General features: G+C 40.3%; 3 protein-coding genes across 3 annotated transcripts in view; 1 reads left to right on the plus strand and 2 right to left on the minus strand.

Annotated features, from left to right (window-relative positions):
* Nucleotides 1–12,383, minus strand: part of SUGCT (succinyl-CoA:glutarate-CoA transferase) — a 700,241-nt gene that overhangs the window by 310,882 nt on the left and 376,976 nt on the right. The window lies entirely within an intron of this gene.
* On the minus strand, nucleotides 9–788 carry LOC105513589 (gametocyte-specific factor 1-like). Its single transcript, XM_011944500.1, is given in 1 exon segment — nucleotides 9–788. A coding segment is annotated over 1 exon segment (504 nt). The 5' UTR covers nucleotides 737–788; the 3' UTR covers nucleotides 9–232.
* On the plus strand, nucleotides 853–2,359 carry LOC105513588 (poly(rC)-binding protein 1-like). Its single transcript, XM_011944499.1, is given in 2 exon segments — nucleotides 853–1,795; nucleotides 1,797–2,359. Coding segments are annotated over 2 exon segments (1,131 nt in total). The 5' UTR covers nucleotides 853–940; the 3' UTR covers nucleotides 2,073–2,359.

Here is a 12,383-nt window from a genome sequence, read left to right on the forward strand (position 1 = left end):
TATATTTTTTTCTGTATCAAAGGTTTATTTGGAAGCTTCTGAGTATGAGGGTACTTGCATCAAACGAGGATTCAAGTGGAGGAGGGGAGGGAAAAAATGTGCTTGTCAGTTTGGAAAGTCACAGAGAGTTTATCATTCTATAATTAGATTAGGAGGAAAATGAAGAACCCACTGGTAGCAGGAAGAAGCAAGAGTCTTTTAGGGTCTGGCATTTGATGAGATAGGTATTCAGTTACTGTGCATTTCCATTGTTTTTCCATGGCAAAACATACGGCAGAGATTTGGGAACTCGCATGCCTGAAGCCAGGTTGTTCTTATGTTCCGTAACTATATTGCTTGCAGGGTTGTTATTGTCAGAGTAGTGAGCTGTGCCCCAGACAAATGGGGTGCTGGTCTGTTCCCACAAATCTTTATCCCAGTCTTCATCACAAGGAGGGCACTGCCAAGTGCTCTCAGCCAGAGTCACTTGTCTAAGGCTCCTGGTTTGGTTGACAACATCTTCCTCAATACAACTTCTGTCATCACAGCTTGAGATATGATGACTAATTTCAGCTCAAGGAACCTGGTGGCGAGCATTGAAGGGACAAGTAGCCAATTTGCTTGCAACATCAGGATGATTCTTTCTGCACTTGATAAGATGATAAGGAAACCTGCAAGCCCTGATTTGATGGTTTTTGTCATAGGGGCATTGCAATAGCTTCTCAGGGTCCAGGGAGTCAGTGTAAGTTTCTTCCATGTTGGAAATGAAGGAGCTGAATCCAAGTGCTTGGTGGACACACACCTTCCTCACAGTCACCTTCCTCCCACGCACTCCCCAGCAACGGTCACTTACGGCGCGTAATGTTTAGTTTTGGGCCTACACCTCCCCTCCCCCCGCCAGCCGCCAAAGACTTGACCACGTAACAAGCCCAACTCCCCCGAACGCCGCCCGCCGCTCGCCATGGATGCCGGTGTGACTGAAAGTGGACTAAATGTGACTCTCACCATTCGCCTTCTTATGCAAGGAAAGGAAGTAGGAAGCATCATTGGGAAGAAAGGGGAGTCGGTTAAGAGGATCCACGAGGAGAGTGGCGCGCGGATCAACATCTGGGAGGGGAATTGTTCAGAGAGAATCATCACTCTGACCGGCCCCACCAATGCCATCTTTAAGGCTTTCGCTATGATCATCGACAAGCTGGAGGAAGATATCAACAGTTCCATGACCAACAGCACCGCGGCCAGCAGGCCCCCGGTCACCCTGAGGCTGGTGGTGCCGGCCACCCAGTGCGGCTCCCTGATTGGGAAAGGCGGGTGTAAGATCAAAGAGATCCGCGAGAGTACGGGGACGCAGGTCCAGGTGGCGGGGGATATGTTGCCCAACTCCACCGAGCGGGCCATCACCATCGCTGGCGTGCGGCAGTCTGTCACCGAGTGTGTCAAGCAGATCTGCCTGGTCATGCTGGAGACGCTCTCCCAGTCTCCGCAAGGGAGAGTCATGACCATTCCCTACCAGCCCATGCCAGCCAGCTCCCCAGTCATCTGCGCGGGCGGCCAAGATCGGTGCAGCGACGCTGCAGGCTACCCCCATGCCACCCATGACCTGGAGGGACCACCTCTAGATGCCTACTCGATTCAAGGACAACACACCATTTCTCCGCTCCATCTGGCCAAGCTGAACCAGGTGGCAAGACAACAGTCTCACTTTGCCATGATGCACTGCGGGACCGGATTCCCCGGAATTGACTCCAGCTCTCCAGAGGTGAAAGGCTATTGGGCAAGTTTGGATGCATCTACTCAAACCACCCATGAACTCACCCATTCCAACTAACTTAATTGGCTGCATAATCGGGCGCCAAGGCGCCAAAATTAATGAGATCCGCCAGATGTCCGGGGCCCAGATTAAAATTGCCAACCCAGTGGAAGGCTCCTCTGGTAGGCAGGTTACTATCACTGGCTCTGCTGCCAGTATTAGTCTGGCCCAGTATCTAATCAATGCCAGGCTTTCCTCTGAGAAGGGCATGGGGTGCAGCTACAACAGTGTAGGTTCCCTCAATAACCCCTGTCTGCTGTTTTCCCATGATCCAACTGTGTAATTTCTGGTCAGTGATTCCAGGTTTTAAATAATTTGTAAGTGTTCAGTTTCTACACAACTTTACCATCCGCTAAGAGTTTAAAAATCACATTCTCTGTTCAGCTGTTAATGCTGGGATCCATATTTAGTTTTATAAGCTTTTCCCTGTTTTTAGTTTTGTTTTGGGTTTTTTGGCTCATGAATTTTATTTCTGTTTGTCGATAAGAAATGTAAGAGTGGAATGTTAATAAATTTCAGTTTAGTTCTGCAATGTCAAGAATTTAAGATTTAAAAAAACGAATTGGTTAAAAAAAAGAGATAATATTTGTGTGTGCATGAACAATTGTAACACTCCTGTGTACAGAAAGTATAGAATTTGAAATTTTGAAATAGGGAAACAATGACATGCATTTACCAAATTTAGAAATGATTAGACATGGAGCTCAAAACTAATTTGCACTTGAGTTCACATTTTCTCACAATAAATTTCATAGTCAAATAAAGAAAAAAAGTAACAGAATAAGTGATCTATAATTAACTATTAATTTCATTTATACAGTAATTCTCAACACTTTAATTTTTTACTTTATTTTGGTCAATATTAATGCTTTGGGGATGCTGTTATTTTAAAAAGCAGTTAATCCTTGCAGGTAATTAAAATGTGGCAAGGGCAAGCTTAGCTATGCAAAGCATAATAAAATGCAATATGTTTTAAAGATCTTTTATTGTGAGTCAAATTACTAATTGAAAGGGCCTCTACGTGGTATTTTGATCAGTAGCCTGCTTTTACAGATAAGGAAACTGAGGCCCAGAAAGAAAGTGGTACATTTATAAAAGCCTACAGCTTTTTAGCCTGGTATTGTGGCAGGCGCCTGTAATCCCAGCTACTCGGGATGCTGAGGCAGGAGAATCACTTGAATCCGGGAGGCAGAGGTTGCAGTAAGCCAAGATCACGCCATTGCACTGCAGCCTGGGCAGCAGAGCGAAGCTCCATCTCAAAAAAAAAAAAAAAAAGCCTCAAGTTTTTGCCCAGAGGAGAGGGTACCTGTTGCAAACTCATTGCTGTTTTACTCTTAGTTTAGACATAATCCTAATTAGGCTGGTTATCTGATTCTCCAGCCCAGCAGAAGACTTTTAGAAAGAAAAAAAGGAAACACCACTAGACTCAGATTTTACAATTGCTGCAAAGTCGAAGAATTAACAACAGTGAAGGAAAAGATATCAGAAACATCACAAAATAAATACATCAAGTGTGTCAGAAAACGTGCAGCAGCCTGGTGATGTTTAACTTAAGGGCAATCGCTCCATGCACGTTAACAGTCCCTCCACGTTTAACTGCATTCTAGTCTCTTTTTGTTTTTTTTTTTTTGTTTTTTTTTCTTTTTTAATTATACTTTAAGTTCTAGGGTACATGTGCATAGCGTGCAGGTTTGTTACATATGTATACTTGTGCCATGTTGGTGTGCTGCACCCATCAACTCGTCAGCACCCATCAATTCATCATTTATATCAGGTATAACTCCCAATACAATCTCTCCCCCCTCCCTCCTCCCCATGATAGGCCCCGGTGTGTGATGTTCCCCTTCCCGAGTCCAAGTGATCTCATTGTTCAGTTCCCACCTCTGAGTGAGAACATGCAGTGTTTGGTTTTCTGTTCTTGTGATAGTTTGCTAAGAATGATGGTTTCCAGCTGCATCCATGTCCCTACAAAGGACGCAAACTCATCCTTTTTTTATGGCTGCATAGTATTCCATGGTGTATATGTGCCACATTTTCTTAATCCAATCTGTCACAGATGGACATTTGGGTTGATTCCAAGTCTTTGCTATTGTGAATAGTGCCGCAATAAACATACGTGTGCATGTGTCTTTATAGCAGCATGATTTATAATCCTTTGGGTATATACCCAGTAGTGGGATGGCTGGGTCATATGGTACATCTAGTTCTAGATCCTTGAGGAATTGCCATACTGTTTTCCATAATGGTTGAACTAGTTTACAATCCCACCAACAGTGTAAAAGTGTTCCTATTTCTCCACATCCTCTCCAACACCTGTTGTTTCCTGACTTTTTAATGATTGCCATTCTAACTGGTGTGAGATGGCTTGTTCCATTCTCTTTGTCTCACATTAAGCTCTAACCACACTGTTCTTCAGTTCCACAAAACTTGCCAAGTGCTTTCCCACCTCAGGGACAGCTCATGCTGTTCTTCCTGCTGGGAATTCCATTCTCCCCATTCTTGACATGGCTGGGCCTTTTTTCTTTAAGACTCCCTTTATACAGTAACTGTTAGGGTATGGGTGCCCAGCAAATATTAGTTGAATAAATAAATGAAAAAATAGGTTAACCCTGTGTCCTTCAGGAAAAGTAATCTTTAGTATGTTCTCACTAACAAGCAAAGAGAAAAATTCTTATAATATGTCCACCAAAAATGTTTAAAATAAGTCTGTCTTAGAAAAAATAAGAGTAGCAACTTCAGGTAACTAAAAAAGTTCTTATTTTTGAAAATATAATGCAATCACCACTGAGCTACTTCCCTAACATAGTAATTTCTCTTGAAACTCTCATTTTCTTTTATTTGAAGGCAAGATTTTATAACAATGTGACTAATGCAGCCTTCCTTTTTATGGTAGCAAGCTACATATCATCAACTTTGGATACCACACTTCATGATCGGTGAAAGAATAATCACATAAATTTTTGCCTAACAATTTTTCCAATCAGCTAATTTAAAAAAATCAACTTTATCATTTAGATCAGAATCGAAGGCTTAACAAGATTAAAAGGTTTTTAATGCAATGATTATCATCAGAATAGACCACAGTTCAAAGGGAACAGACAGTCTAATTGCTTTTTATACTGTAACTCTCAACAATCAATGAGTTAAGTCAAAGTTTTTTTTTTTATAATCCTTCCACATTGAGACAATTCCTATTTTACAGCAGAAATTTAAACCCACATTTGTATTTCTCAATGATCTGTCAGTCCAAGTTGCTCACTTCTCAAGTCTTAAGGAAGTGCCTCTTTGCCCCAGGTGTGCCAATTCAACCTGGAATGGGAAACATTGAGCTCTGACACCCTTAAGAGCTACCAAGATTTTGTGATGGAAATGAAGCTGACAGTTTTGTCAGGGATGTGAGAAGCAGAATCAGATTCAGCTAGTTCCTGCAGAGATGTGCTGGCTCTACAAAGATGAAGATAATAAAAGCAAGTTTGGTGGGTAAAATGAGTAGATATAACTCAAAGACACATGGGAAGAGATATTGAGTGAAAGGATGACATTTCACACATTACTGATCAGGGAAGCAGTGCCTTGGCCAAGGGTTCGGTAACCACTGGAGGGAAAGGAGAGATTTAAGTGTGTCCCTAGGATCACCTACATCCTACATTTAGATTCATCTTCTGAAGATCTAAAACCCCCGCCCCCTCTATGTCATCCCCCTTAATTCGTATTTCAAGCAATGGACTTACAAGTCCTTGGCAGAATATATGTGCAATGAGGCTCTTAATGATCCAAAGTCCCATTTCTCACATGAACTGAGTACCTGATTTTTAAAAAGTTACCTTGGGCCAATGCATGTATTATCTACAACCTTTGAAACAATCCTTAAAGGTAGGTGTTATTATTTATGATTTGCAGATGAGAAAACCGAAGCTCAAAAAGGATAATGAACTTCCCCAAGGTCACACAGCTAGGAAATAGCAGAGCCAGGATTCAAATCCAAATCCTTTAGAGGGAGGCTGCCCTCTTAGCTTCATTGTTGCTCCTAATTCGCACAAAGGAACTTATTAACTGCTTTTGGCGAAAAGAAGATATTTTTCTTTTATAAAATGTAAATTAAATAAAATCTCTACAAAAATACGTAAAGCATCTCCATCATTCTTTCTAATAATAAATATTAACTTCACTTGAGCTATGTCCTGGGTTTCCCAAGAGCCATAGCATCATTACAATGTCATTTTCCAGCAAGATGTCTGGACAAGCCATGCTTCATGTCCATGCTCTGCACAGGCCATGTCACCGCCAATGACGACAATGGTGCCCATTTATATTTGGAAACTCTGTCCCAGGAAAGAGGAAAAATCTGGGAGCTGAGGAGCAAACTCCTCTGAAAGTTGTTTTTTATAGCAATCACTCAAATAGTTTTCATTTTCTAAAGTTTTGTTTGAGAAAGATCTTAAGGTAACAGTCCTTTGTATAAAACTTTATAGGTTTCTAGTTTGGAGTTTTCCATCTGTTTTTGTCCCCTGTTCTTGAGGGGGGTGTGGGTGTTTATCACTGATAAAGAAATATTCTTATCAATGTTATAGGTTATGCTTACTATGTACCTGAATGACGAATTTAAAAATTAAGAAATGTGGTACAGCATCACAAAATAGCCATTTGACTAACTTTCCACTGAATCAAATTTTTTACTTCTCCATTATATCCAGAGAGACATGATCTTTCTGGCTGGTGAAAGAAAAGAAATGTAGAATTTAGGTTCTTGCCTCTACCACTTATCCTTTCTCAGATATGAGGTCATCATTTGCAAAATGGAAATATCTAATAAAATACCCAAGTTATACTGAGACTCAAATGGAATCATTCATTTGAAGACTTTTGAAAATGATGAAGTCTAATAAGCCCTCATATAAGCTAGTGTCTTACATAACTTACAGTCTTTCTTTGTATGCCATCATAAGAGATTCTACATAACAGCAACCTTCTGTAGCTTCAAAGGTTGTGGTGTTGCTGAATTTGAAATTTCTTTTGCTATTTTAAATTTGGACGTTTTTCCCCAGGAGTTACCTAGTCTGAAGACACAGTTTACTTAGAGAAGTCTACTTGCAATTGTGTGGCTCTGTGCTCCCACACAAAGTAAGAAAAGAAACTTGTGACATGTTAGAATGTTGGCCAACAAAGAAGAGAGTGTGAGAACAACTCTGAAAGCAAGACAGACTTAAACTGGATGGATGTTCCCACTTTCTCAAGAGCCCTCACATTAAAGTTGGAGAAAAGACCAGAGGACGGAGAGGAGGAAGGATGATGTCCACACTGAAATGCCCAGAGTGCTAGGAGAAATCCCCTATTCAGTAACTTTTCAGATAATATCTAGGCCTATAATGATTACCGCGTAGTTCCAAAATGAGTAGTAATGAATAGTGTTGAATCATTTAAACTCCTAAGAAAAAAAACAAGAACAAAGTCTAACGATTATCCCTACTGAGTAAAATACTGCAGACCACAAAATGGTTTGCCATTCGAATGCATTTCCAGTATAAACAAATACATACTTTTAATGCACACACAAATCCCTACATGGAAACCATAGTCAAAGGCTGAAAGAGTTAATTTAGGCCTTGGAGAAAATCTGCTTTAAGCACTGGTTCAAAAGCTCTTAAATAGCAGAAAAATCAATACACTTTTATCAAACGTCAGTGTTTATAGAAGCAATACAAAACAGGATTTTGTTAAATGTATATATTACACCAGATCAAACTGTAAGTTAAAACATCTGTGTCCAAGTTAATCTCAGATACAGCATGGAGATTATTTGAATTGTGTGTTTCCTTTCGTGACCTTTTTAGATGTGGCTTTTGGGGGGACAGGCGAGGGAATAATTTTCTTAAGCTTTTAGTTGCCTGCAACAGTGCCAATAGTTGAACATAACAGCAATATTTTTTTAAGTTACCCAGATGAATAACAAAAAGGAAGAAAAACCGCTTTAGTAATTTCAAAATAGTGTTGTATAGGGAATCTTTAAAAATAAATTATAGATACAAATATAGGTATGTGCATCTAAGATTGCTATAGGCTTTCCATGGAATAAAATTTTCAATTAAAACAGCTTTTATGAGCAATAATCACATTTTGAGAAAGCATCCACAATCTACTCATGGGTTATACCACTTCCTCGATGAAGCAAACCTTAAAATATAAGCAAATATAATGCATTTAGCTTAATATGCATGATGTTTTTAACATAATAAAGATTTTTAAGGTCTCATAGAAAGTCCTTGATTCTGGTTTGTAGCAGACAAGCAAAGAAGAACTGAAGTTGATGGAAGCTTTCTTTTTTTAGCTCTGTTTTTAAGGGATCAGACATCTGTAATTCAAATCCATTTTGATTGAAACAATAAATTTGACTCAATTCTGAAATTTCATTTGAAAAGTGTAAGAGAGAAATTCATGGGACCCCTCAAAGTAAATGACAAGCCTGGTCTCTGAAATATGTCAGGAACACATTAACACCATGTAAAAATAACAGCAGAGCCATACCAGAGTCACGACGGCCAAATGTCCTGAAAACAGGGCCCATCCTAGGGAAGGAATGTGTAGATATAATATTAATTGTATCTGTGTTAAGCACTTGGAACATATGATTCAATCTCCTTAATTATTATTTTTGGTGTGGTAATGATATTTTGTCTCTGTTTACTTGGTTATGTGCTGGGGAGAACATAAGAACTCAAGATTAAGAAGACTACATTGTAGATGCTCCATGAGAAGCAGAGTCATTCAACAAACACACATATTCACTGAGTGTATATTATGGCCAGGAACACCTGACTTTATGAAGTTTATATTCATGTGTGTCTGTGTGTGTGCGTGAGAGAGAGAGAGAGAGAGATATGCCAGGTGTTGATCACTACGAAGAAAATTAAGCAAGGAAAGAGAGTGATCAAGAGAAACCTCTCTGTTGAGGTGACGTTTGAGCAGAGTCCTACATAAAATGAGGCAGTAAGCCCCAAGGATGTCTGTAAAAAGAATATTCCATATAGATATAACAGGAAATACTAGAATGCCAAAGTGTGAGCTTGCTTAGTGTGCCAGAGAACATCAAAGGGGTCAGTGGGGCTGAAGCAGAAAAAGAAGGTTGGATAGAGATAGGAAATAAGACAATAGAGGTAAATGGGACCAGATCATTCCACCCCTAGAATTCATGCTGATCATGATAGAAAGACATCAGAGGATTTGAGCAGAACAGGGTCATGGTAATCATGGCGTTCAATGACTAGGGTAGTCCAATGAATAGGGTTTCCATCTAAAGTAAAGCACAATGCTGAAAACAGTACCTGCATATAAATGATGTGCAATAAAGATTTGTTGAATGAAAGAAAAGATGAATTAATATAAGAAATGATGGTGATAGCCTATGCCCCAGCAGAAACGTATCTACCATTAGACCTTTATTCCATTAATCAAAGCCATATTCCCTTTACTTTGCAGAACATACCTGAGCAATATAATAATTTAGCCACTTCAGGTCATCATTGTGTTCCACAAATTAGTTGAATAACAGATCTGGCCAATATAACTATCAACAGAAAGGGGGTTTCTTAAGCGTCTGGACAAAAAGAGACCTAGGGGGTAAGTTTTCCATTTGATTCTCAAGAAGGCATGGGTAATGGTAAAAAGTTGAGAGAATGCTACTAAAATGAGAAGAAAATAATGCTGAATTCTGCCTATTTTTCAACTGTCCCTTAAATCCAATCCTGGTAATAACAACTGCCCACATCCACAACATATTTTTAGTATCTACAGTACTTGTTCGGAATCCAGTTTCTCTAGCTGAAGGATGTGGTTATCACTCCCGGATTACCATTCTTCCTGGGGTACAGGAAATTGGATCTGGAGCTACTTACATGAGAACATGGTTAGCAAGTGCTTTTTAACTAGACTAGGATAATATTGGGCATTTTGGAGACAGAAAACTTGTCTTCATTCTCAGTATACAAAAGCCTGCTCTGAAGTAATAAATACATCTCTTAGAGTACCCAGTTCACTAGCAGAAAGGGAAAGCTGCCATTAGGGAGGTCTGATTCCTTCTATCAGCAGGTACAAGAAGTTAGGCCAAGCCCCTCCTAAAAGACAATCACATTACGACTATCATTGACCCGGGTCCCATGGCTCCGTAATATTCAGCCCTTTCTAGGTTATACAATTTTCTTCATTGTCAAGATATCAAATGGGACACACATATCTCCAGTAGGCAAAGAAATAGAGATTCTGACTTATGACAGGGCGAGTAAGCAGAATAAATTGAAATTAACTCTTACAAAGAGCAATTTCAAGTACATTCCTTTCCTCTACCCTACAGATATAATTATTATTTTATTATGAAATGACTGTGGTTGGATTATAAAAGTTGATAGGCTTACTGTTTGAGACGTTGCTTTTTTTTTTTTTTTTTTTTTTTTGAGACGGAGACTTGCTCTGTTGCCCAGGCTGGAGTGCAGTGGCACGATCTTGGCTCACAGCAAACTGCGCCTCCCGGGTTCACGCCATTCTCCTGCCTCAGCCTCCCAAGTAGCTGGGACTACAGATGTCTGCTACCACGCCCGGCTAAATTTTTTTGTATTTTTCTTTTAGTAGAGGCGGGGTTTCACTGTGTTAGCCAGGACGGTTGGATCTCCTGACCTCATGATCCATCCGCCTGCCTCGGCCTCCCAAAGTGCTGGGATTATAGGTGTGAGCCACCACGCCTGGCCAAGACATTGCATATTTTTATCAAATAAATCACCTACAATTCAACAACCCAAAGATAAGAAACATTTTGGTATGTTTACCTCTAGATTTTTTTTTTCTCTACATATACATATCCCACTCATTGTTCTGTGGACTTTCAAGGACCGATATCTGTGTTTGTCTCCTTGGCATCTCTGGGGGACTACTTTTTGTAGGCTCTACTTGCCAGCAGCTATACACAAGTAGGCCTTTCAGATCATATTCTAAAATAATTGCTAGTGTTTAATTATAAAAATTCATTCACAGGGTATTGCTTTCACTTGGATTGCAGAAAGCCATAAGAGGCTCTCGCCCCCTTTTCATTATTATTATTATTATTATTATTATTATTACTATTATTATTATTTGAGACAGTATTGCTCTGTTACCCAGACTGGAATGCAGTGGCACAATCATGGTTCACTGCAGCCTTGATCTCCCAGGCTCAAGTGATCCTCCCACCTCAGCCTTCCAAGTAGTTGGGAATATAGGGGCACACCACCGTGCCTGGTTATTTTCTCTCTTTTTTATTTTTATTTTTGTAAAGACAAGGTCTCACTATGTTGTCCAGGCTGGTCTCAAACTCCTGGGCTCAAGCAATCCTCCTGCCTCAGCCTCTCAAAGTGCTGGGATTACAGGCATGAGCCACCACACCCAGCCCAAACAATGACTTTTCGTTAGCATTTCCTAGAAGGCAACCATGTAAACCAAATACTGAAGAACTGTCAAACCCTTCTAAGAACAGACAGTATCTGAATGAATTATTTCACCTTTGGTAGAACATGGGAAGAAGAGGCAGCTACCATAAAAGCTGGCAAGAAGAAAATAGCTAAAATTTTTACAAATTTTAAAGTATGAGGATGGAACAACACGACAGAATAACTGGAAGTCACAGATATAAGGGGAGTCTCCAACAAGCTCCTCTCTTTGGGCAACCACTCCCTGCTGATGAGAAAGCACGGGAGAAGAACGGGACATGGAGAGAGCACTTCAGGGGCATGTTCATGTGCGTGATGATCCACTGTTACAGAGGAAGAGGGGCAGGAGTTCAATCCCACTCCCTTCCTTGGACCCCTTGGACCCTCCCTCACAGAAAGTAGAAGTCTTAAGCCACTGAGAGAAACAAAATGTTTCAACTATCAGAGCCAAGGCCAAGATCCATACTTCCCATCTGTTTCACTGTAACCTCAAATTAAAAATGTCCAAAACAGAACTCATTTTCTTCCTCTTAAAATCTCTACCGTTTCTCTTAACAATGGATGCTGTGGCCGTGCACCCAGTTTGCATAGCACAAACCTTGGAGTTCATAATCATTCCTTCTGTCTGACCCTTCTTTCCTTAACATGAAATTGGTCCTTCTTCCTGTCTCTCAGACCTAAACAGGAGAACCTTTTAAATCCCACTGTTATGATTTAGGTCAGGCCCTTACCATCATCTCCCAAGCTAGTATAATAGTTTCCTAATTAATACCTTTGTCTTCTCTCTCTCCACCTTTCCCACATTGATCAATTTCTGTCCCTTATCAAAATTCTTCAGTCTCTCAGTCCTACAAATTGAAGTTCAATCTCCTCGCGCAGCAGAAAACACCTCGTATACCTTTACAAATACATTAGATCTACACATTACGGCCCATCCTGAACCCCACTAAAGAAATTGCCATCACACCAACATCCTACACCATTTTACACCTTAGTGCCTCAGTCTCTACACCTCAGTCAGCATGGAACAACCCATCCCGCATTTTCTACCAGATAAACAGGAAATCACCATTTTTTTTTTTTTTTTTTTTTTTTTTTTTTTGAGACGGAGTCTCGCTCGGCTGCCCAGGCTGGAGTGTAGTCGC

Source organism: Colobus angolensis, unplaced genomic scaffold (genome assembly GCF_000951035.1).
Source record: "Colobus angolensis palliatus isolate OR3802 unplaced genomic scaffold, Cang.pa_1.0 Scaffold232, whole genome shotgun sequence".
Lineage (NCBI taxonomy): Eukaryota > Metazoa > Chordata > Mammalia > Primates > Cercopithecidae > Colobus > Colobus angolensis.